Genomic DNA, 24,185 nt, shown 5'->3' on the forward strand with positions numbered 1-24,185 from the left:
GGTTCTGTCATTGTTTAGTCAAAAAAGGGGGGTAAAATGGGGAAAAGTGAAAAGGTTCAGTGTTAAAAAACTCTACATGAGCTAAGGGCCCAATATCACACCCGTCAGAGCTTGGGGAGTATCCATAGAGCATATAATAATGGGGCCCAACCACTGTCAGCACAGCGCACTCAAAACGAAGTGCAGCACATAGCACAGTGAGTGCTACTTGCAGCACAGTCATCTTCCGAGCAGCACACCCAATCGGAAGTTATTTTCCAGCTATGCTGCATTTACCTCTGGGTGTGCTGTAAAAGGGTTAGTGTGACGTACATTTATACACAAAATTTCGGAAATGTACTAGTAGGTGACAAGTCACTATGTAACAGTAGTGGTGACAAAAAAAAAATGGTACGACTTTTTTTTTTTTACTGGCTTTTCTGTTTAAAGACAATACTCCAACATTCTAATACTTGTAGGTAGTTTCTAACTACTAAATGGGATGTGATAGATATAAAATAAAATATGTATGAGCTACAGTGAGCGTTGTGAACAATGGTGAGGAGGGATGATGGAGGTAAGAGGAAGAGAAGCAATGCTGTGCTGCTGTGTCCCACGCTCACTTTTAAACAGCACGAGGTTTGGGGGGAAGAAGTCACATGTGTTATTCTCACAGTAAGATCATGCCACACTGTGAGAATAACACATGTGACTTCTTCCCCCCAAACCTCGTGCTGTTTAAAAGTGAGCGTGGGACACAGCAGCACAGCATTGCTTCTCTTCCTCTTACCTCCATCATCCCTCCTCACCATTGTTCACAACGCTCACTGTAGCTCATACATATTTTATTTTATATCTATCACATCCCATTTAGTAGTTAGAAACTACCTACAAGTATTAGAATGTTGGAGTATTGTCTTTAAACAGAAAAGCCAGTAAAAAAAAAAAGTCGTACCATTTTTTTTTTGTCACCACTACTGTTACATAGTGACTTGTCACCTACTAGTACATTTCCGAAATTTTGTGTATAAATGTACGTCACACTAACCCTTTTACAGCACACCCAGAGGTAAATGCAGCACAGCCAGAAAATAACTTCCGATTGGGTGTGCTGCTCGGAAGATGACTGTGCTGCTGTGCTGCACTTCGTTTTGAGTGCGCTGTGCTGCACATTGTATAGCCCCTATAATAATAAGGGAAGAAGGGAATTTTATAAGGAGTGTCACCTGTGCTGACACGTGCTCACATTGATCTGTATTCCAAATTAAGGAATTCGTGCCTGATTTGGACAAGACATACGAGAATTGTCATATCTCCCTTAGTGATGCACTCCTTGCCCTCAAAATTATAACAGAGGTCAATCAGATGGTAAGTTACAGTTTCACTACTATAAAAATCGTAGGTAACCAACTAATTATCGTACAAGACGCCGCCGTCCGGCTTCTACGTCTGTCCGGCTTCCCGGCCCGAGTCAGTACGGTACCTCAATGCTATCAGGTTCTGAAGAATACTGAAACACTTTTAGATACCTCTGGATGTCCTGTCGTCATTCCAGGCAACTATTTCGATTGTATTTGAATAAACTATACACTGTACACTTGATCAGCTTTTTTTCTTACAATAGTCTCGGTTTGTATAAAACGTCAATGTACTCATCACTAAACTCAATTCACTTCTCAAATTCATCCAGAACCTCATCCGTGAGGAGGAAGTTGGTTTTTTCGAGGTCGAAGACTAGGAGAAATTTCGGTCACTTTCATGGTTTCTCGATGACAACGCGTTGATTCCTCACCATCAGGGATTACAGTGATGTTGTCCCTCATCAGCTGTAAGAGTGTTTGGTTTGTGTATCTCGGCCACTCCGCTAGTACAGAATGAGTAAGGTTCGAGGAAGAATCCACGAAGATGCTTACGGCCAGGATTGAGATCAGTAACAAAGTTTACCCAAAAGTCCATCATCTTGCTCGAAAATTCATTCTCCACGCTGGGAGGTGGACTTCCGAGAAACAACGGAATTTCGATCGCATGGCTCACTAGTGAAGTGATTGGGAGACTGTCCTGGAGGATGGAAAGTTCCACAATACTCACCTCCGAACATCCGAGGATTGCCTGGTATAAATTCGTTGAATTTATACGCAAACATTGGCATGAGTGGAGCGCCATGTTGGAAGAACAGTCTTCGGGGGGCATGGAACATGTTGTCTCCGTACCAGGCCGTGGTTCGGTCAAAAAGTGAGTCACCAGTGTTGAACGGCGCTCCAAGAGAGCTATCATTCGCTGGCCACATAGTCAGGAACCGGTTCAGGACATCGTCGGTGAGAGTACTGTTGTCAATGAGCAGTAGGTTGACGAATTTTATAAAGGCAGCATCTTCAGCGGCTCCAGGCGGAACATCCCCGAGTCCCTGTATGAAGCTCACAAAGGTGCTTCCCTCGTTATTCTACGAAACTTAAAAAGTCAGAGGGAGGGCGACATCAGCCAGATGGTCAATGCTGACGTTTGTTCCACCGATGTAAGGAAGATGCTGGAAGTCACCTCGGCGGATGCGATGGGAAGCTCGTTCGGGAATCAAGCTACCGGGTGGACCCACACTAGGTTCCCATAATTGGGTGTTGACGGTTGCCTCAATCATCTGGTTACTAATATTCAAAAGAGTCTGTTGAGAAGCAGTTTCAGTCAGTCTAGGAGACCCAAAAGCGGCTGATACCATCTCACCTGGAATGGGATTTGTTGAAGACATGTTAGCGCACCCGCACCAGGAGCGCAGCCCGTATTGGCAAGTAATCGACTGAATGGAAGACCAGGTTTATCGTAAGTACTGGCATTGGGAGAGTTTTTGCTACATCGAGCCAAATTAGTGAAGGTGTGCGACGGTGGGTTGGGTAACAAATTACATGGGTCCTGTCGCCGATTCGCCTATCCCTGCACGAAAGAGGTTCTCTCCGGTAGGATATATGAAATGAGCTTGAACACTACCACCTCCCGCAGACTAGGCGAGTGGTTAGAAACCATAAATTCTCAGCAGGACTTCCACCCTACCTGGCCCCAAATCGTGACCTGCAGATCTTGGGTCAGAAGCTGACGAACGAGCAAACAGAAATCAAAGACTTACCTTTGAGGGATCTCCACCAAAGGCCGCAATATTGTTGTGAACGAATCGCAATGCCTCATTTTGGTCAAGCAAGCCGGCATTGAGGTCCTGAGGAGCTACGGAGGCGCTGGCGAGCTACTGACATCACACATAGCCGTGGTGGGAACATGTACAAAAAACCACTCACGAAGCCGAAGGTGTTCATACGGTAATTGCTAGGAAGTTGGTCAGTAAAATCTAGGATTTATTGAAGAGTTCGAGGAAGTAACTCCTTACGTCGAAACAAAAATAATCGGCTTCTTCGCTGATACGCTATGTTTCAGTAATCCTGGGAGGGAATTAATACGAATACAGTGACAAGGGAAAGTACGGACGGGACGGCTCAGTATCAGGCTCAGAACCGGCGCTATGGAGGATGACGTTCAAAAACAGTGTCATTCGTGGGTAAAGAAAAACGTTACCCGGTTGTCCATTGGCCACCCTGCACAGGCATGAATTCAGTGAGGAAGACAACGCAAAGAGCATTGTGGCGCACATGTATCCAGAACAAGACGGGCAGACGTGCATTCGCCCTTGTATTAGGTGGACGGAAGACCTGTCGTTACACTTGTGAGGAAGGGGAGAAAGTGATACGGAACGTGTGTACATTGAGGTAAAGGCAATCCTCGCCAACGGGAGCCCCTAGATCGGAATCAGGCTGAGGGCAGGCGTTTCCAAACGTTGTCGCGTTCTTAACACGAGTGCTAGTCGTGTTAACGGGCACTGGAGCCTTGAAACGTAGATTCCCCACCGGGGGAAGGGCAAACTGTAGGCCTAGCCACTTTTCGATCCCATTCTCCGTGAATCCACGAAACGTGCCGGTCTTGAGTTTCACATCGAGATTCTGAGCTGCGACGAGCGAGCTACAGAAAAAGAGGGTTGTTAATAAACGGCTGAATCCCACCATTGAGAAAGACTCGAACCTGGAACCAAACGCTTAAAAGGCCTTTCACATCACCATCTCACCTGATCTGTGGGACTGAAATGCAGACTGTGCTTCTGTGCTTCGAGTTTCTGTGATGGTGGGATCTCCGCACACGGCAGGGGTATACCAGCTTTGAGGACACTCAAGCCTCCGACCAACGTTCGCCGCCATGCATCGCCCGGGCAGACAGGTACACTGCTCGTACAAACTTCAAAAGGAGTACAATCACGCAGTTGAACTGACCGATTGGCCTGCAATTCGCTCGGATCTTGCCTGTTGGGACCAGTGGCTCAATTGTGGGGTTGTGCATTATCCACGGATCAGGGGATTCATTCCAGCTGTCGATAACGGCCTTCCGATAGCTCCAGTGGAAAGTTGACCGTGGTATACAGGAACACTTTGCACAATCGATGATGTAGACATTGCATCTGGAAGGGAGAAAATAGTAACAGAGAGTGAATACGTGTAGTCGGTCCTTTACCCACCTTTCCTCAAGATCATGGGCTGTCTGATAGTGATCCTGCACGAACGAGCAGTAATTCGATAATCCAGCGAAACCCCGCAAGCTGCTCCATAAATTGCTCAGAAGGATGACTGCACATCGCGATGAAGCGTTGCGCAATGCTTGGCTGGCCACATTGTTGCACCATACCGTTTGAAAGTTCATGACTATCCTGAAGCAAGGGTTGACGTTGAGGGATGATTCGATGAATGTTGAACGCGGATCGCCCTCATTCCATGGTAATGCGACGTCGCCATCTGCTAGAAATAGGAAGTTCAATCGAAAATGGAAGATAGATTTGAGGGCAAGTTACCGTCGCGGTCCCGCGCTAATACAACGTCGCGTTCATTCGAATTCGCACACGCAGCTGAACGATGTCCCATCGCTTGTTGGCGGTTGTTTACATCGTCCTCTCACTGCGCGTCGAACGGTCGGACGATGTATCGGACGTTAACTCTGCTGGCCGAATCCATAACCAAAACTCCTCTCAATCTTCAAGAGGCTAGTGCTACACTTCTACCTCCAAAACCGTTTGTGGATCCGGGTTCTACTTTTGCGAAATGTCGTGGATATTCATTGTTAAAATTACTAGGCTGTATCGCAGACTTCTTCGCGCGCACCGGTATCTGCCTAGAGAAATGCGATCGCTAGGAGATGATTATGTGAAGGCTGGTACGAAGTATACATGAATCCGCACGCATGCCCTTTTCTAATTCATTCACTACCGATATCCACAGAATTTCGACGACACAGGACAGTCACAAATCCCGTACACATCATTGGCTTCCTTTCGCAGTGGAAAATGTACCTTCAGGAACTTCCGCAGGGTCCGGCGGGCGAGACATTCAGAGGGAAGAAGCTCGACCAGATGCAACTTGAGAAAGTGGGTTTTTTGTTGCCTTTCTAGATTCTGCCGGATTCTCCCTTGCTCATAGGGAGATTCGTTTTTCAGATGTCTTCGGAACAGCTCGGGCAATTATATGAACTGATGCAGGAAACGAAGGATATATGGAAGTAGGAACAAGGCGTTGACATCGACATCGACATCGACATCGGGAGAACCTCCCTCTCTCTCTCCACGAATGAATGAAAGGTGAAGATACTCTACGCAAGTGTTGGAAGCCCTGGTACTTCAAACCCAACTGTTGGGCTCCAGCCTCTATTCAATAATTCAATTCTCTATTTTAGGATTGTACTAAAACCCTGGAGAATCTTGTCAATCTAACCTGAATAACACCACTCGTGAAAGAATTCTCGTCATTGTCCTGTCCGGTATCTGTAACCGGGCATCTGTGCCGAACACTCACTCTGGATTCATGTTCTGTTGCAGTGACGTCGTAAGGGGGAGCACATCTGGGAGTGGTTAGTCGACTACCCCTTTAGAGGATCTGTTATAAAGGCGACTGCAAATTTAATCTTGTGTAATTGTTCTTCACCCTCTGACCAGTCATGTCTGCGCAAGCTGTGAGTGCTTTCTTCGTTTTGGAAAGGTGAACATGAAATTCATCGGCAACAATTCAATTGTCTATTTTAGGATGGTACTAAAACCCTGGAGATTCTTGTTCATCTTAACTAATGCCGTTTGTGAAAGAATTCTTGCCTTTGTCGTCTGTCCGGTATTTGTACCCTGGAATCTGTCCCCTCGCTCTGGATCCATGTCCTGTTGCAGAGACGTCGCAAGCCACCAACTCTTTATCGGACCGTAGAGGCGACATGGAACATATCTGGCAATGGTCACTTGACGACTTTAGGATCTGTTATAAGGACAACCAGAATGTCATACTCTGTAGTTATTTCTCACTCTCTGACCGATCATGTCTGCGCAAGCCGTGAGTGCCTTCTTCGTTTTGAGAAGTGAACACGAGTTCATCAGCTTTTAAGACCGTTTCAACCACTACTCGCCCTCTCTCCGAAGTCCCCTCAATCCATGCACAACTCTTCGAAGCTAAGGCGAGGAAAGGTACCAACGCAGCCGCTCTCGCTTTCCGAAGTTACGCTGATGTTCCTTTTTAGGTCTTTCTTTCGACGCCATTGCAAAAGAGCTAGGTCGAGACGAAGTCTGGGTAGCATCGGCTTTCTACGGACAAGTGTGTGGTTTTACTGTTGTACCTGCTGGATGCGCTCGTGCTGACGCGTTTTAATCCAAAGGCTAAATTCACCGCCGAGGAACTCGAAAAACTCTCCACATTTCTTGAGGTTGCTCATGCCGATTTGCAAGCTGGTTTGGGGGAGCATTGGTGGCCACACCGTGGCCTTGGTCCCACTCCGCCTTCTGACCCTGTGATCTATCGGTTGTATGAGGTATGAGATGATTTCGAGGTGTGAACGAGGTATTAACCACGTTCCGCGTAGGGTGTGATAGTTTACGGGACTCCCATCAAGGTCAGATTTCCGTTCCTTTCTCGAAGACAATTTACCTGATTGGACCCGACGTGTGGCTCATAGGCAGTACTTCATGAGAAGGTGAATTTCACGACCGCATGGAGATTACTCCAACGAGAATTTTTCTTCTTGCTAATATTCCAATAGTTTGGTGATGGAATCATGTCGATGATCGATTGTAGGATTCACATCGAGAGGAAGGCCGATCCTAAGGGAGATCGTGCTCTTTTGACCTTCGAGTATGTCTTTGATTTCGCCCAGTGTCCCCTTTGAGGCATGGTACTCATTCAGCTTCGATACTCAGTGCTAAATTCCTACCTTATGCCACCTGGTAAAGCGGGGCCCGCATGTAGAAATGCGAGGTTCCTTCGATAATTCATTGAATCACGAATTTTATAATACTCTGTGTATTACGTACTAGAAACTCCAATACAGGTCTCATCCAGACCATTCAAGCTGCTAGTGAGCTCCAGTACTTCGATACATACACTCCATTGAGCGAAGGCATTTGTGTTGTGGTTGTGACGGATGCATGATGTCACTGTCCGTATATAGGGCTGCTCCGCCTCATTTGCAGCTTTCTCTCCTCAACCACTACCGTCATGACCTCCCGCCTCCTAGGAACAGCAGGAAAGAAGCTTTTCGAGAGAAATCTCGAGCAATACACTCCAGCTGACCCACTCTATGAAGAATATACAGACGATCGAGGAAGAAAGAAACGGAAAAGAGCAAGTGGAATTCTTCCAACCTACGTCTTAACCTTCCGATCAACTGATTTCACTACATAGAGGGCCATTCCACCTGGGCTTTCTTCACGCGACGCTAAAATCCTCAAATCCGTTCAGAAGCGCGCTCATTACCTCGACAAAGGATTCTCATTATGTGGATTCCGTTTCGGTTGGACTTTCGTCGTCGGGATCATTCCTGGCGCAGGTGATATCGCAGACGCAACGTTGAACTACGTACTCGTTATCAGGAAGGCCAAACAAGCTGATATACCTTCGTGGCTTCTTAGTCGGATGCTCTTCCATAACGCTGTCAGCGCTGGCGTTGGACTCGTACCGTTCGTTGGAGACGTCGTTTTAGCGATATACAAGGCTAATTCGAGGAATGCTGCTCTTTTGGAAGAGTTTTTACGTGTTCGTGGAGAGGAGTTTTTGAAGTTGAGTGAGGAGGGGATGGGTCCACAGGCTGTTGTTGCTGCCAATACTGGAGAATCTTCTGGGGCTACTAATGGCTCGAAAGGGAAGGGATTCTGGAAGGGCAAGAGTAAAAATCAACAGGTTGCTGAAGGTGTGACGAAAGCGGACGTAGAACAAGTCAAGCCTGGATCTGGGATGAAGACAACGACATCGGGTGGTACATCGACAGATCCGGGTGCGAGTAGAAGGAGCTCGAGTCGGAAAGGGTTTACCTCTCTCTTCGGGAACAAAGATAAGACCCCTGCAGTGAGGCCTGTATCTGAAGAGAGAGGTCGATTCGTTGAGAATGTGGATGTAACCAAGAAGGCTTGAAGCCATCGCAGTATACCATCATTTTCACGGCCCAACTCTTTATGCTATACCCTCTCTATTTTTAGCTCACGAACGCTTTCCAGTTGTCGTCAGCTAATTGAACCCTCTCCATATATCCTTACATACCAACATCTACTGCTGTATCGATTAGCGGAACTGTAACATAGAGTTGGGCTGTACTGCAACGGTACACGGACTTCACTTCACATTTCGCCAGTCGCGTCGGAGTTTGGTCGGAGTCGGGTCCGATGTTGACAGTACTACTCAGACACTTTGCTCGTCGTCTGCGACGTTCACGAACCATGGTTCCTCCTAGCCAACATCTTTATCCTCTTTCCCCTTACTATGTACGACGTAGAACACCAGCTTCGGATTCCCTCAAATGCCTTTTTCCGTCAGTCATCTTCACCGGTCATAATTCGTTGATCACGTACAGCACTAGCTCGAGAATCGCCGTTTCAGGTTGAGCCAGGCCAACATCTATGTACGCCTTCACAAGGCAAGCCACGGAAATCGATCACCACCACGATTCAGATTGGGCCGCATTGATGTTGATTCATGCTAGAAGGCGATATAAGGGTTTCTCCCATCCATGATCACCTCAGTAACTCTCATCTTCCGCAGAAGCAATCTCCATGGACCATTCTGAAACCAGCGCCAGTTACTTCCAGCACAACAATGATTTCGTTCATACTCGGGACTCCATGATATGAATATGGAATGGTATGAGTCCTAACACGGATCGCTACAGAAACATCTCGGCCAACTTCGTTCCCTTCTCACGGATACAAGTGAGATATTTATAAGGACCCAAGGCCATCTCGTGCTTATTCAACGTCGTTTTTGTCGCATTTCTGCCAATATGCTTACAACGCCTCCACGCGTGCTCGCCAACACTGCGTCCGAAAAGCCAGATGCTCTCGCCTTCAAAGTGCCCATCATCGACCCCAAAACAGATCAAATAGCCGACTGGAAGTCAATCACATATTCTGAGTTTGCGATGGATGTGGTACGACTCGCTGCAGAGTGGTTGAGAGTTTTGTTGAAGGATGGGATACCTCAGGGATCGGTAGTAGCAATTTGGTCAGTTGCACCAGTATCTGAATTCCATGTTGATTGATGATCATCAGCCTGGGAGGATACGAGTATCTCGATGCGGTACATGTTTATAGCATCCAAAGAGCTGGATACGTTCCCCACACGTTCAGCCGACTGCCTAGCATCGAAGTAATTAAAGATCTCCTGAAAGAGTCGGATACCAGGGCACTCATTCGTGCCTCCCAATTCAAAGACATTTTGGCGAGCATCCAGGACGTCCCGGTATATGACGCGGTGACTTCTCTGGACTTTGGAGAAGTTGGATCATCACCGAAACTGCCTCCGTTAGAGAGGCCGACAAATCCCAACGACATGAGTATCATCGCGCACACAAGTGGATCGACGTCAGGCAGACCGAAACTAGTTCGAGCTACTCACTGTTGGGTAAACGACATGATCCAGAAGGCGGACATTTCCATCCCGCCAGGCCCAGCTATTGCCAACTGGATGTTAGTTTCGCTTCATATCCAATTGTCGATTGACTTACGAGCTATATGTTTTACAGGGGTAACATCTGCCACGCAGCACAGGACAGGAGTGAGCGTATATTTACCTGCATTTCAGTTGCTAAATGCCTAACCTCCGGCTCCATCCTCTAGCGATAATTTATCAGATCCTTCATGGGAGATGCACTGTTCAATCGCGAAAACCAGGCGACCTTGATGAGATTATTGACCAACTCAAAAGAGTCTCCCTGACCCGACTCTACTTCTTTACCCCCTTGTTCGTCAAATTGTTACAGAGAGCAAGGTCTGACCCAGATCTTTTGGCTCTACTTTCGGGGTTGGAATGTATCCTTGTTATGGGTGCTATCTTTCCCAAGTCAGAAGAGGCCTATGTGGTTCAGAATAATGTCAATGTAGTGGTGAGTTTGAGTTTCTTTTTCTATTCCCCACATGCTAAAAGCGTTATTCGCCCTTTTGATGTCAGGAAGTGTTTGGATCGACCGAGGCCAGCACTAACCTTGTGACCAAGGGGACCCGAAACGATCCCACGGGAGTATATCATGTCGTTGATCTTCCTGGTGTGTCGTACCAATTCGACCCAATTTCGCCAGAGGCAAGAAGTCAACCACAGCTACTCGAGCTAGTTGTTCGATCGGACTCGATGGATTGTCCGGGACCTGAACTTTGTCGGGCAGATGATGGTCATTTCCATACTGGCGATTTATGGGAAAAGGTCGAGAGAGGTTATCTTTATCGTGGAAGGGATGATGACTGGATCAAGACTGAGTCTGCGCTGAGATGTGATACGAAGTAAGTTGAGGCAACCTTGAAATTATGTCTCTTGATGCTAAAGAAATATATCTTGTAGAGCTATTGAAAATCATGTGAGGCTCACATGTGGCGATCTGATATCCGAATGTGTTGTTGTAGGATATGGACGGCCTTCTCCTGCGCTCTTTATCGAACCGAGTCCTCGAGTGATAGATGTTTCGGAAGCTGATCTGAAGCGTCTCGTTTTCAAGCGGATTGAGTCGTTCAATTCTCATCAGATGGCGCATGAACGATTGGTGTCGGTTGACTTGATCGTGGTTGTGCCACGCGACACCCTACCCAGGACGGAAGCTAAGGGTAATGTTCGTAGGAAAGCTGTTGAGGCGATGTTTGAGAGAGAACTGGACATGGTTTACAGTGGGTTGTAAAAGCTTGAATCCGGAGGACGTAAATGAGTAGTACTAACAATGTCAATGATTTGATTTCCGCCGGTAAAAATGCACGCATCTCGCGGAAATGACTACTGCGATCCGGGCGTAGTCAAAGCGTCGATAGAGCTCGCGGACATTCTCAAGCGTTCAGTCTAACGTATGAATTCCAAGACACGGCTTATTAGTATTATTTATTGTACATCAAGATTACACGTCGGATTTGAAATAGAACTACTACGCTCCCAACCAAAGTCCTAAACAGTACTCAGAGTTTCCTTGTTACTGTTCGACATCTGGAAGCACAAAGAAAGGGTTGTTCAACGTGAGTATATCATCCTCATCTCTGAATCAAAGGAACACCAACCTGACTGTCTTGCTGGTCTTCTGTGTCTGTCGCCGAGTGTGCATGTGTAGCGATATGGATAGCGTCCACGTCTGTCCTGAAACGCATATTACGGGTGTCCAGAGGGACCGTTCCAATGGTGCCAAGGGTACTGTCGCCGACCCAGTTCGTCGTACTGACATCAGCTCCGCTTTCTCTTGCGTTAAGACTCAAGAAGAGTGCATTAGAATACCTGTTTTTCGTGTGAGCTAACAATTTCGAGACTCGGAATCAAGGTTAATGAACGCACAGTTTCGACAAGGTTCTGTCACTGCAGATCGGGGAGGGGGGGGGGGGAAACGTTATTAGAGAATGGCCTCAATCTCATATCGTAAGAACTCGAACTCACAACACCATATAAATGTAGTTATGCGGCATTATCCAGAACAAAATCAAGTTGACCATCGTAAAAGCGAAGGTAACGGTGCCCGTCTCCACCGATCGCAGGATCAAACTTTTCACGATCGTCCGGGTACGCTTGATTCTTGAGGCGCGACTGTAGATGATGAGCTAGATGCTGTTAATCGATTGAGTATAGATAGGATCAAGAAGGAGCCTTACAATCCATGTCATGGCGACTGCGATGATTAAATCGCATACGACAGCACCGATCATCCAAATCTAGCATACCAAAAACGTCAGAAACCTCCCGGAATCATCCTAAGATTTAACCGAAACCAACCTGAGTGAATATGAAGAGTTCGACCTCGAGCGCCACACTGGACGCCTTTCTGCCTGCTACAAGGTACTGGGTGAGGGAGAAGCCTTCTCAGTTGATGAAGTCACCGATATAGGGTGGAACGCGTACCGAGGTGACTCCACATATGCAACTTATACATTGCGCAAACGCCAACTGGAAGTTGTAGTTTAGATGCCGTAGTAAACGAAAGCATCGTCCTCGCGGACTTACAAGAACAATGACGACCGCGGTTATCTTGACAACCAGGCTGTCCCTCTTCAATACGTAGACCCTCCTGTTCTTTCTGTTAGCCCGGTCGAAAAGAAAGGAAGTTGAAAGGGATTATTGATACGTACCATGCAAAGAAACCTTGAACCATCGCAGAAACTGTCGAGGTCAAAAAAAAAACCCACCAAAGTCAGCGAGGAACCGCGACAACAGACAGTGACATACTTATGGCGGTCATCATAGTGTGAGCCCCCGTAGCAGGCTGAGGCGTCGGAACGCCTCCCTGAATGCCAAGTCCGGTAACCCAAACATCCCAACAGAACATATGAAGAAGGATAATTTGTGCGAAATCCAAGATGTAAACCACCCAAACTGATGATAACCAGGGTTTAGGTCGATGAGTTGAGGGTGTCGAGAGGGATCACTTACCGAAGATCTTGAGTGCAAGACGGTCGCGTGGAAATTTGACCATGTACGAGTCTAGACAAAATCGAAAGAGTGAGAAGATATTGCGGCGGCATGTTCACAATTCGGTATAATCGGACTGACAGATCTGTATCGTGAGGACTGCGAAGAGCATAGAATTGATACTCAGGGCTACAATCTGCCAATGTCATATCAATAGGTGTTCTGTCTACCCAGGATACCAAACACGTACCGGGGGGCCCGTGCTGTAGAACGACATTGAATTTAGAACGAGTCATACACTGCAACGTACCAATACTCACAGCCGTGGATCGGGAAGCGCTGCACTCGAGCTCATTCTGTTCCTGTTAAATGACTGGTACGAGTGGAGTCAAGATGAAGAAACTTGCACTCGTACCGGTCCATGGTCTATACATATACCACTGTTCTGAAACACGAATGGTACAAAAAAAGAGAACAAGGGAAATGGAGATAAGATGATGTCGTCTTGACCCTTAAGTGCTGAGGCCTGGGCCTCACCTCAGTACCCTGGATATTCCCGCTAGATAAAATTGCACCTATTTCGAGTCAGGATAACTGAAACACGACACAGCTACTTGGAGCTCACTTGTGATTCGGGCAAGGAAGATGAGAAGGACTCGGAGAACCGGTGTTGCTCTGAGGAGCACACCCATGTCTTAGCGCTAGATGGGTGATAACACGTTAATCTGAAAATACGCTCATCCGTATCCTCTGATAGCGAGAATTAACAATGGTGTGTGCTACTGAGAGCAACGACTCCAAGGTACTCACGATCCATGATCAAGTCGAGGGCAAAGGGGAGAAGAGCATGATGTGCTGGTTGTTGGTCCGAGCCAGGCCGATCCCCCGGCCCGTACATAAAGGTTGAAACCGGTGAGTCCGGTCAAAGCAGTCATATCTTGTTCTTGTTCTAGAGACCTATATTCATTCTTCGCCCTCCATTCTTGGTTTGCGATGTAAGAGAAGGCGGACTACCAGGACCTTCCCGAGGTGCGTGTCGTGATTGTCTGCTGACTGTGCTCAGCTTATCAGTTGGACGGCTCAAAGGCGATTTCAAGTTTCTTACCATCACGTAGCACAATACCGGCGACACCAGCATTGGATCGACAATCGCCCGCTATGCCAATGCCCGGCTACGGCCTCATGATGATGATTACTGTCACGAATCAGCTTGGGCGAAGGAAGGGCAACTACATCAGTGTCATGATCAGTGGTCAATGGTGAGCGCTTGAACGTTTGAACCTCCGCACGTGTCCTTAGCACCGACTTTACTGCTCTACATGAAAATTGACATGAATATCATTTCCAGCACATCAATGAGTTCGTTCGTTATCAGGAATACGTCTGATCCCTTATTCGTATCCCGGAGTTCCAACACGGATCGCTAGAACCTTTACGGCCAACTTTCTTCACGCTTTCTTCCCTTCTCACGTGGGTCATTCAAAAGTACCCCAAGGACGATCTCGTGCTTTATTCAACACTGTTACACCAATATGCTCACCACGCCTCTACATGTACTCGCAAACACTGCGTCCGAAAAGCCAGATGCCCTTGCCTTCAAAGTTCCCATCATCGACCCCGAAACAGATCAAATAGCCGACTGGAAGTCAATCACATATTCCGAGTTTGCGTCGGATGTGCTACGGCTCGCTACAGAGTGGTTAAGAGTTTTTCGGAGGGATGGGATACCTCAGGGGGCGGTAGTAGCAATTTGGTCAGTTGCCTCAGTATCTGAATTTACGTTGATTGATGATCATCAGCCTGGGAGGATACGAATATCTCGATGCAGTCCATGTTTTTAGCATCCAAAGAGCTGGATACGTTCCCCACACATTCAGCCGACTACCTGGCATCGAAGTAATCAAAGATCTTCTGAAAGAGTCACATACCAAGGCACTCGTTCGTTCTTCCCAATTCAAAGACATTTTGGCGAGCGTTCAAGACATCCCGGTATATGACCCATCGACTTCGCTGGCCTCTGGAGATGTTGAGTCGACACCGAAACTGCCTCCGTTAGGGAGGCCGACGAATCCCAACGACCTGAGTATCATCGCCCATACAAGCGGATCGACGTCAGGCAGACCGAAGCTAGTTCGAGCTACTCATCGTTGGATAAACGGCGTGATTCAGAAGGCGCACATTCCCAGACCGCCAGGATCTTCATCAGGTCCAGCTACTGCTAACTGGATGTCAGTTGTTCCATTATTCACTCAAGTGTTGATGGGTTCAAACGCTTTTTCTCTAGGGGTAATGTCTGCCACTCAGCTCAGTATGTGAGTGAGTAATATTTTACTTACCTGCTGAAGCCTGTTCTGACGACTCCATAACTTCAGCGACGGTCGGTCAGATCTTGCGTGGAAGATGTACAGTTCAAGCGCGAAAACCAGGCGACCTTGACGAGATTATCGACCAACTCAAACGAGCCTCCTTGACCCAACTCTACCTCTTTTCCCCCTTCATTGTTAAACTATTACAGAGAGCAAGGTCGGACCCAGATCTTTTGGCTCTCCTTTCCGGCTTGGAATGTATCTTTGCTACGGGCGCTGTCTTCCCCAAGTCCGAAGAGGCCTATGTGGTTCAGAACAATATCAACGTAGTGGTGAGGTTTTTTCTCTCTTTTCCCACATGCTGCTGCTGCACATTAGTTACCCCTTGTTGCCAGGGACTGTTTGGATCAACTGAGACTAGCCTCAATCTCATGACCAGTGGCACCCGAAACGATCCCACGGGAGTATTCCATGTCGTTGATCTTCCTGGCGTGTCGTACCAGTTTGATCCAATTTCGCCAGAGGCGAGAGGTCAACCACAGCTGCTCGAGCTAGTCGTTCGATCGGACTCGATGGATTGTCCGGGACCTGAACTTTGTCGGGCAGATGATGGCCATTTCCATACTGGCGATTTATGGGAAAAGGTCGAGAGAGGTTATCTTTATCGTGGAAGGGATGATGACTGGATCAAGACTGAGTCTGCGCTGAGATGTGATACAAAGTAAGTACAGATGTATCCTTGAAACTCGCCTTTCCAATGCTTGGGATCTTGCAGAGCTATCGAACAACATGTGAGGCTCACATGTGGCGATCTGATATCCGAATGTGTTGTCGTAGGATATGGACGACCGTCTCCTGCACTCTTTATCGAACCGAGTCCTCGAGCGATAGATGTTTCAGAAGGTGATCTCAAGCGTCTCGTCCTCGAGCGGATTGAGTCGTTCAATTCTCAGCGGATTGCTCATGAACGAATAGTGTCGGCTAACCTAGTTGTGGTTGTACCACGAGACACCCTACCCAGGACGGAAACTAAGGGTAATGTTCGTAGGAAAGCTGTAGAGGATATGTTTGAGAGAGAACTGGACTTGATTTATGGTGGGTTATAGAAATCGGGCGTTTGAGGACGGAGTACATCTGGGGGATGATAATTTAATTTCTACCTATCGTGAAAGTGTAGTAGACAATGCCTCTCTTTGAGAGAATTCTGGAAATCCTCAGAGTTCAAAGATATACGGTCGGAATGTAAGGTAGCGGCAAGCCAGTTTCGACAAACCCCACGTGCCGTTACTTATCGTCCAAATTGGGCGATGCAGGAGAATCCTCTTTCCTCGTTGCGCAAGGTCTTCCGGTACAAATCTGGCTCTGCTGTTTTGTAGCGAGTCATTCAAAGAAGTCGTATATACTATGCAGTACGAATTAAGTTTTCATGCAAAATGACGGAGTAGATACAAATATTCATGAGGAAAGCCTCAGATGACCGTAAATTGCTAACTCTACTCTGATGTCATACTTTTTTGCCATATTTTCTCTACCATCAACTCACGAAAATCATTTATAGCCATTTACATAAATAATGAGACTGGTCAACCATGCATTTTATATAGAAATCAACGACACGTTCCGATTTCTGGGACCACGCCGTGTAGCCCTCGTGTCGCAGCACTCGGCGTCTAGTTTCGGACAGGAAGCCGAATGCTGACAAAGCTGAGTTGCTCGTCGTCCACGACGTTCATCAACGGCTGCTGCCTAATTACCTGTTTGCACAGTTGTAACGCGTAAGTTTCCAAGCGCTATTTTTCATACATCCTTTCTCATCTCGCGTCTCCATTTTCTATCGATAGTCATTGGGGTGTTCTCAAAATCAGCGTAGACCGATTCTTGGCCCTCCATTCACAAAAATATCAATCAGACACCCTTGGATTTCTTGGGCCTCTCCATCGCCCTTAGCCACTACACCATAACATTTACCCGGTGGGCCGTGCCATACGCGCTGCGCCGGTAGACTTCAAGTTGGCATAGGCGCGATATCTCTTCAAGGCGATGGAGAAAATCAAGTCCGTTTTGCCGATGTTCAAGGTCTATAGAGTATAGAGAACATCAAGTCCGTTTCAACAATATTCAAGATCTTGTTGCGTGGGACGAGGTCAATGACTACGGTATGATGGACAAGAATAAGTTCAGAAAAGTGGGACTAACGGAATTTCAATCCTCAGGTTCGTGTCCTATTGTGGTTTTATTCGCTGAATTGGATATTGAAGGTTATCTCTTAGCTCACCGAAATCGAGCCAGGCGGACACGGTTGAGCTTATCCGAGTTGGACTTTTTGGCGCCGTAGCTCCCTGACAGCTCCCCCATCACTGTCCACTATCACGACAGTGAAAGGACCCATTATATTCATGTTCGAGGGCATAGAACTTTTACCGGACATGTGGCTGCCCTGCGTCTTCCTTATTCTTATACAATCACCAAGCGCCATCTATCCCTTCCCTCCCTCGGTCCACCCGTCGGAAATGGAGATTTTGACTGGGAAACTTTTTAAGCGTTGCAAGGGATCAATTCAACGAATATACGATCGTTCAGACACGAGACAAGAGGACAAAGGTTGACAGAGGCCTACCAGAACTTCCCGAGGTGTGTATATCTGGGTGATTCTATATGTCCAGTCGGGCTCTATTGACACGTTCCCAGTTCACCGAAATCAAGCAGGGCGACAAGGGCGGTGGAGAAAATCAAGTCCGTTTTGCCGATGTTCAAGGTCTATGCAGAAATCAAGTCCGTTTTGCCGATATTCAAGGTCTTGTATGGGACGAGCGTCAATAGTGAATGGACACATTATATCCATGTTCGAGGCCATACAACTTTTACCGAAATGTGGCTGCATGCATCTTCCTTATTCTTATACAAGTACCAAGCACCATCTATCCCTTCTTTCCCTCACCTATCTCATAGTCCAACCGTCGAAAATGGAGATTTTGACTGGTGCATCTAAAGTCAAGATTGGCAGAGGAAACTTTTTAAGCGTTGCAAGGGACCAATTCAACGATTATATGATCATTCAGACACGGGACAAGAGGACAAAGGTTGACAGAGGCCTACCAGAACTTTCCGAGGTGTGTCCATATCTGAGTAGTTCTATATGTCCAGTCGGACTCTATTGACACTGGCACGTTCCCAGTTCACCGAAATCAAGCGGGGCGACATCTACAAGGACAAAGACGTCTGCTATTCTTGGCGGTTGTGCTCGAATGGGAACGATGACACGGAGGCGGCCGTGTATATTGCACAGATCATGATTGGCGACCGGTTTGGGGAGAACAAGTACACTGTGAAGACGTATCGTGGACGCAATGCGACAAAGGTAGGAGCAGAAAGCCATTCTGTTACCGGTATGCTCACGACTGGATTCTGTAGGAATGGAGGCGCGATTTTTCGCGATGTTCTAAGGACTGGCTCAGGTACGCTATGAATCCTTTCGATTATATTACACAAGGATTGAAATGATCTGGTAGGGACATCCCACTTTTCGGTTACAACAACTCGTCGGTTCCGTCGCTGATATTCTGTGGAGGTATATTCATTCACCGAATTCTGAAAGCTCGTTGACAATGTACTTTCAGAGCTCGTACCCGTTGCACATATGGAAGCTCGAATGGGAACGGTGGGCATATTCTACATTTATTTACTGAGAGTGAGTGGACAATGTGACCTTGATAGTTGTTGTCAACCCATCAATGCCATAGTCGACCTTGGGATGTTCAAGAAACGAGCTGTGGATGGATCCTACGCAAGGAAGACTCTGTCGTGGACCAATTGGGCCAACATGTCGCGAAAGGAAATGTCCTGATTGGCAGGATCGAGGTTTTGATGTCATTGTGCCTTCCGACGTGGAATTCCTGAAAGAAGACGTCGTCTTCCGATACTTCACTAGCAAGGAAGACGATCAGTGGCTTCTTTCTACGCTTAGTTTTAGTCGTCATTCGGAAATCCTTGACGGCGATATCCCGGCGACAAGTCACATCATTTCCGGTTTGACAAACTCGACGATCGCCTCCTTCGAGAATGTACAGTGGGATAGTTGGACAGATTGCCTTGACGACAAGCAAGAGATGCCAGATGGAACAAGAAGGTAATCCTCTATCAAATTCACCTTCATTGACTAATCTATCTTTAGGTTCCGTCTCAGAGATGATTGGCGCAAGATACAAGTAGAATCTACAAGCGGACGAACCGCTTGGCTCGCACAAGCGTCGAGTGTTTTCCACGTTCATAACATCTCGATGGACGAGGCCTTTTCAACTACAGTAAGTATTTATTGGACACTGCTGATTTGAGGCTAACCTCGCTGGAGCTTGTCTTCCCTTGGCTTAAGCTCAGCGGCACACTTCAGAAATCCAAATATAAACGACAACGACGCCAACTCTCCCCACCCATTTATTTGATTTTCCTTCCTTCTCCTTATCCCCTTTATCATTGGTCGTTGGACCCAACTGGCCAAACACCGCTTTCACCAGAAATGTGCAAATATTTTGGCCTTCCCTTCAAGCTCTTCCTCAAAGTGTCTCCTGGCCAATGTTCCTGGCCTACCAAGGTCTACAAATACATTCATGATTACCAAATCGCGAGGAAGTTTGACCCCAACACCACGGATTTTGCACGATCTCTTGGATACCCTATATTCACAGTCGTTCCAGCCAAAAGCCGCTTCCAAGAAATTGTCGAAGGTAGATTAAATTAGTATCTTCAGATCCGACCATCTCATGGACTGTTTTTCGAACAGAACACCACAGTGTGCCCACAGAATTGGAAGCTAAACTACCGTCCAATGTCAACAATTCTGAAGGACACTCGGAACGTGAGTAACACTCGCTTCAACTTGTACTCTGGTCACTGGTGCTTATTGTCACCAATACAGCTGTTACCGGCTCACATGTATCTCACGAAAGCCGGGTGGAAGGTAAAATTGATTTCCGTCGCGCTCCTACTTATAATAATATGCATTTCATTGCTTAGACCAAAGTCCCGAAGAAACAGACGATTCTTTCTTGCTCGAATTGCTGTTCGATGAAACCGAAGGTAAACATCTACTTTTCTTACTTCTAGATGTTCGTTCACAAGTATCTCCTGTGCACTAGGTGAGAGAACAAAGTCCAGGTCTACTCGACAAGGTGAGCTCTTCCCCTTCGGTTGACGTTTTCTTCTGTGTCTGTCTGATTGTCTTTATCAAGTAGGCACGAAACGTTCATTAAGGGGTGCCTTATTGAACCCGTTCATTCGAGGGTTTAAATCTCTCATTCGTAGCAATCCAGATGTCAACACCTAGTTTGGTCGAGAGGCTGAGTTGAAGATTCAACTAGAGTTTATTCGGATGTGATAAATTGTAATACACATGTTTTGTTTTCAACGCGAACCGGTAATTAGAGAGCTTCAATAAACGAGTACGAAATTTGAAGCCCAAGTAACAAAGGTCTGCAGTATACAAACCAGATACTGGTACAACTCAACTACCTAACAACAGACATTTAAAATCAAAGGAGAAAGAGATGTACTCAGCGGCAGCAACCTTCAAAGAAGGGAGTAAGATAGAGACCGCGACACAAGTAATGGCCGCATTGTATACGGCTGGTGTAGGTTTGAAGTCGTGGAGTATAGCTCATGATCGCCGGTTCTGCTGGTTGACCATGAACAGATCATCTATGCGCATATTTAGGACAGAATACGAGAGTATATTGAGGGGATGAGGTTAGGTGGGGTATAGGCCACATCGTTTGCTGTGGCGTCTACGCTGATGGTCAGTGAGTAAAGGATAGAGTGGGAAGAAGACTGACTCCCGACTTGTCCGCGACGTCCATCAACGTTAACGGCTGCTGCCTAATTACCAGTTTGCGCAGTTGTAACGCGTAAATTTCCACGCGCTATTTCATACATCCTTTCTCATTCTCAATTTTCTATCGATAGTCATTGGGGTGTTCTCAAAATCAGCGTGGACCGATTGAAACTTGGCCTTCCATTCACAATAATATTAATCAGACACCCTTGGTTCTTCTTTTCGGCCGCGATATCTCCTCAAGGGCGATGGAGACGATTAAGCTCGTTCTGCCGATATTCAAGGTTTTGTTACATGGGACGAGGGTCAATGACTACTGTATGATGGACAAGAACAAGTTCAGAGAAGTCGGACTAGTAGAATTTCAATCCTGAGGTTCGTGTCTGTTGTGTTTTAATCGCTGAATTGGATACTGAAGGTCATCTCTCAGCTCACCGAAACCGAGCCAAGTGGACACGGTGATTTACCTGTGTTTGGACTTTTGGGCCGCAGTAGCTCCCTACCAGGTCCTCCATCTGTCCACTGTCACGGCAGTGAATGGACACATTGTATTCATGTTCGAGGGCATACAGCTTTTACTGGTCATATGGTCGCCCTGCGTTCCTCATTCTTATCCAACCACTACCGCCATCCCATCCCTTTCTTCCTTCGCCCAGACGTCCCACCTCCCGTCGAAATGGAGGTTTTGACTGGAGCATCTAAAGTCCGGATTAGCAGAGGGGACTTCTCAAACGTTGGAAGGGACCAATTCAACGATTGCACGATCATCCAGACCCGATGAAGGTTGGCAGAGGCCTACCAGAACTCTCCGAGGTGTGATTTTGTGCAACTCTATCCCAAGTCCGGCCAAACTCTAACGACATGTTACCAGTTTACAGAAATCAAGCGGGGCGATATCTTTAAGGACAAAGACGTCTGCTATTCTTGGCGGTTGTGCTCAAATGGGAAGGACGACACGGAGGCAGCAGTTTATCATGCAGAGATCAACCTAACTGGATCGTTTGGACAGAAAAAGTTCACTGTGAAGACGTATCGCGGCCGAAATGCGATGAAGGTAGGCGTAGAGGGCTCGTCTGCCCCCTCGTGAATTTATCGTTGGATTCGACAGGAATGGAGGCGCGATTTTTTTCGATGTTCTAAGGATTGGCTTAGGTATGCGTTCTTCGTCCGATAATGTTACGCGAGGGACTTACATGTTTCGGTAGGGATGTTCCACTTTTTGGGTACAGCAAGTCGTCGGCTCCGTCGTTAATATTCTGCGGAGGTATATTCATTCACTGAATTCTGAGCTCTCGTTGGCAACTCCCAGAGCTCGTACCCGTTGCACATATGGAAGCTCGAATGGGATGGGTGGGGCTAGTCTACATTGAGTTACTGAGAGTGAGTGGACAATACAGCCTTGATAGTACTGTCAACTAATCAATGATATAGTCCAGCTTGGGATGTTCAAGAAACGAGTTGTGGATGGACCCAATCAAAGGAAGATTCTGTCACGGGCCAGTTGGGCCAAAATGTCGCGATTGGGCGGAAGAAGATTTCGATATCATAGTTCCTTCCGACGTGGAATTCCTGAAAGCAGACGTTGTCATCCGATATTTCATTAGCAAGGAAGACGATCGGTGGCTTCTTTCTACGCTTAGTTACAGCAGTCATTTTGAAAGACTTGACGACAAATCAGCAATCAGCCACACCCATGTCGTTTCGGGTTTGATGAAGTCAACGATTGCTTTCCTCGCGAATGTACGGTGGCAGAGCTGGACGGATTGTCTTGACGAAAGGCAAGAGATGTCAGATGGAACAACAAGGCAATCTTCTGGACTCGTTAGGTTCTGTCTCAGAGATGATCGACGCAAGATAGAAGTAGAATCTGTCCGCGAACGAAATCCGTGGCTCACACAATCATTGAGCGTCTTTCACGTTCACGATGTCTCGATGGATGAGGATCTTTCCACCTACAGTGGGTATCTTCTGAAAATTGCCAATCTCAGGCTACTCTAACGTCAGCAGAGTTGGTCCACCCATTTTTCAAGCTCGCGGGCACAATTCAGAAATCCAAACGCAAACGGCAACGACGCCAACTCTCCCCACCCATTTACTTGATTTTCCTTCTTTCCTCTCAACCGGTTTATCATTGGTCCTTTGATTTGACCGGCCAAACTCCGTTCTCGCCAGTTATGTGCAAATACTTCGGCCTTCCCTTCAGACTCTCCCTCAAAGTGACTCCCTTACAAGTATCCTGGCCTACCAAGATCTACAAACATATTTATGAATACCAAATTGCGAGGAAGTTCGATCCGAAAACCACCGATTTCGCACAATCACTTCGATACCCTATATACTCAGTCATTCCTGCCAAAAGCCGCTTTGAAGAAATTGACGAAGGTAAACCAAATTATCATTTTCTGATCCGACCATCTCATGGACTATTCTCTTGAACAGAACTCTACAATATACCCACAAAGTTGGTTGCTTCAGTGTTGCCAAAGGTCAACATTACTGAAGGCTCGGAATGTGAGATACACTCGCTTTAACTTATAGTCTAATCAGTGGTAGTTATCGTTACCAATACAGCTGTTCCAGACTCATCCGTATCTTACGAAAACCGAGTGGAAGGTGAACAATTTCTTCTGTCCGTCGTGCTTGTGCTTACCTCCATTTTGCCGCTCAGACCGAAGTCTCGAAGGACCGGATGATTCTTTCTTGCTCGATGAGACCGAAGGTAAACATCCGCTATTCTTCTTACTTCTAGATGTTAACTTTCAAACTTCCTGTCTGATTTGTCTTTATCGAGTAGGCACAATGCATTCACTACTGGGCACACTGTTTACCCCATTCACATGGGAAGCCATCGAAGGTTCGGGTATCTCAGCTGCAGCGATCTAGGTGGTAAGACGGGTTTGTTAGGATCGACAAGTCGTGTTGTGGAGGCTGGCTTCATGTACTTGGATTGGAAAGGTGAACTAGAAAACAATGCCAAGGATACGGTCGTGAAGATGCTCAATGGTATGTCTCTAAATCGTGTGCGTTCGGGAAAGGAGCCGTTGACCTTGGACCTTTGCCCAGCTTTGGCCTCATCAAGTCCAAGAACGCCATCCTTTGCTAACGGGGCGTGTTGAATTGACCCCAGAAACGTACGCTGGCGCAAAGCCCTTGAACATGGGTAAATTATCTAGTCCACTG

At 46.9% G+C, this 24,185-nt stretch overlaps 8 protein-coding genes across 9 annotated transcripts; 5 read left to right on the forward strand and 3 right to left on the reverse strand.

The window, feature by feature from the left end:
• Nucleotides 1-1,648: 1,648 nt before the first annotated feature.
• On the reverse strand, nt 1,649-4,070 carry E1B28_011629 (uncharacterized protein; the record flags this gene model as incomplete). The annotated part of the gene is made up of 16 exons (XM_043156689.1): nt 1,649-1,713; nt 1,772-1,843; nt 1,893-2,012; nt 2,068-2,419; nt 2,477-2,635; nt 2,695-2,818; nt 2,874-2,968; nt 3,019-3,036; nt 3,092-3,205; nt 3,258-3,285; nt 3,347-3,398; nt 3,445-3,476; nt 3,532-3,551; nt 3,606-3,665; nt 3,717-3,972; nt 4,063-4,070. 16 exons carry the CDS (start codon nt 4,068-4,070, stop codon nt 1,649-1,651), a joined length of 1,575 nt encoding a protein of 524 aa, XP_043006477.1.
• Nucleotides 4,071-4,176: 106 nt separating this feature from the next.
• On the reverse strand, nt 4,177-4,919 carry E1B28_011630 (uncharacterized protein; the record flags this gene model as incomplete). The annotated part of the gene is made up of 3 exons (XM_043156690.1): nt 4,177-4,462; nt 4,520-4,796; nt 4,850-4,919. 3 exons carry the CDS (start codon nt 4,917-4,919, stop codon nt 4,177-4,179), a joined length of 633 nt encoding a protein of 210 aa, XP_043006478.1.
• A 4-nt stretch (nt 4,920-4,923) lies between these two features.
• On the forward strand, nt 4,924-5,871 carry E1B28_011631 (uncharacterized protein). The gene is made up of 4 exons (XM_043156691.1): nt 4,924-5,066; nt 5,129-5,208; nt 5,274-5,419; nt 5,489-5,871. The coding sequence occupies exons 1-4, from the start codon at nt 4,975-4,977 to the stop codon at nt 5,552-5,554; spliced, it is 384 nt and encodes a 127-aa protein (XP_043006479.1). The 5' UTR covers nt 4,924-4,974; the 3' UTR covers nt 5,555-5,871.
• A 292-nt stretch (nt 5,872-6,163) lies between these two features.
• Nucleotides 6,164-7,265, forward strand: CYN1 (Cyanate hydratase). 2 transcript variants are annotated; one of them, XM_043156692.1, is made up of 7 exons: nt 6,164-6,365; nt 6,418-6,496; nt 6,550-6,623; nt 6,685-6,837; nt 6,889-6,918; nt 6,982-7,157; nt 7,223-7,265. In XM_043156692.1, the coding sequence occupies exons 1-6, from the start codon at nt 6,351-6,353 to the stop codon at nt 7,063-7,065; spliced, it is 435 nt and encodes a 144-aa protein (XP_043006480.1). In that variant the 5' UTR covers nt 6,164-6,350; the 3' UTR covers nt 7,066-7,157; nt 7,223-7,265. The 2 variants fall into 2 exon arrangements, with proteins under 2 accessions (XP_043006480.1, XP_043006481.1); XM_043156693.1 differs by having other exon boundaries at nt 6,889-7,157.
• A 255-nt stretch (nt 7,266-7,520) lies between these two features.
• Nucleotides 7,521-8,432, forward strand: E1B28_011633 (uncharacterized protein; the record flags this gene model as incomplete). Its single annotated transcript, XM_043156694.1, has 2 exons — nt 7,521-7,646; nt 7,707-8,432. The coding sequence occupies 2 exons, from the start codon at nt 7,521-7,523 to the stop codon at nt 8,430-8,432; spliced, it is 852 nt and encodes a 283-aa protein (XP_043006482.1).
• Nucleotides 8,433-9,294: 862 nt separating this feature from the next.
• On the forward strand, nt 9,295-11,175 carry E1B28_011634 (uncharacterized protein; the record flags this gene model as incomplete). Its single annotated transcript, XM_043156695.1, has 6 exons — nt 9,295-9,515; nt 9,563-9,979; nt 10,036-10,067; nt 10,130-10,395; nt 10,461-10,786; nt 10,845-11,175. The coding sequence occupies 6 exons, from the start codon at nt 9,295-9,297 to the stop codon at nt 11,173-11,175; spliced, it is 1,593 nt and encodes a 530-aa protein (XP_043006483.1).
• Nucleotides 11,176-11,432: 257 nt separating this feature from the next.
• E1B28_011635 (uncharacterized protein) lies at nt 11,433-13,047 on the reverse strand (the record flags this gene model as incomplete). The annotated part of the gene is made up of 12 exons (XM_043156696.1): nt 11,433-11,471; nt 11,543-11,753; nt 11,811-11,831; nt 11,910-12,070; nt 12,122-12,181; nt 12,243-12,308; nt 12,369-12,413; nt 12,471-12,534; nt 12,596-12,626; nt 12,693-12,839; nt 12,897-12,947; nt 13,017-13,047. The coding sequence occupies 12 exons, from the start codon at nt 13,045-13,047 to the stop codon at nt 11,433-11,435; spliced, it is 927 nt and encodes a 308-aa protein (XP_043006484.1).
• Nucleotides 13,048-13,754: 707 nt separating this feature from the next.
• Nucleotides 13,755-16,411, forward strand: E1B28_011636 (uncharacterized protein). The gene is made up of 8 exons (XM_043156697.1): nt 13,755-13,904; nt 13,962-14,134; nt 14,224-14,628; nt 14,675-15,103; nt 15,160-15,191; nt 15,248-15,513; nt 15,577-15,902; nt 15,957-16,411. The coding sequence occupies exons 3-8, from the start codon at nt 14,408-14,410 to the stop codon at nt 16,285-16,287; spliced, it is 1,605 nt and encodes a 534-aa protein (XP_043006485.1). The 5' UTR covers nt 13,755-13,904; nt 13,962-14,134; nt 14,224-14,407; the 3' UTR covers nt 16,288-16,411.
• Nucleotides 16,412-24,185: the final 7,774 nt, after the last annotated feature.

The sequence above is a fragment of the Marasmius oreades genome, chromosome 7 (genome assembly GCF_018924745.1).
Source record: "Marasmius oreades isolate 03SP1 chromosome 7, whole genome shotgun sequence".
NCBI lineage: Eukaryota > Fungi > Basidiomycota > Agaricomycetes > Agaricales > Marasmiaceae > Marasmius > Marasmius oreades.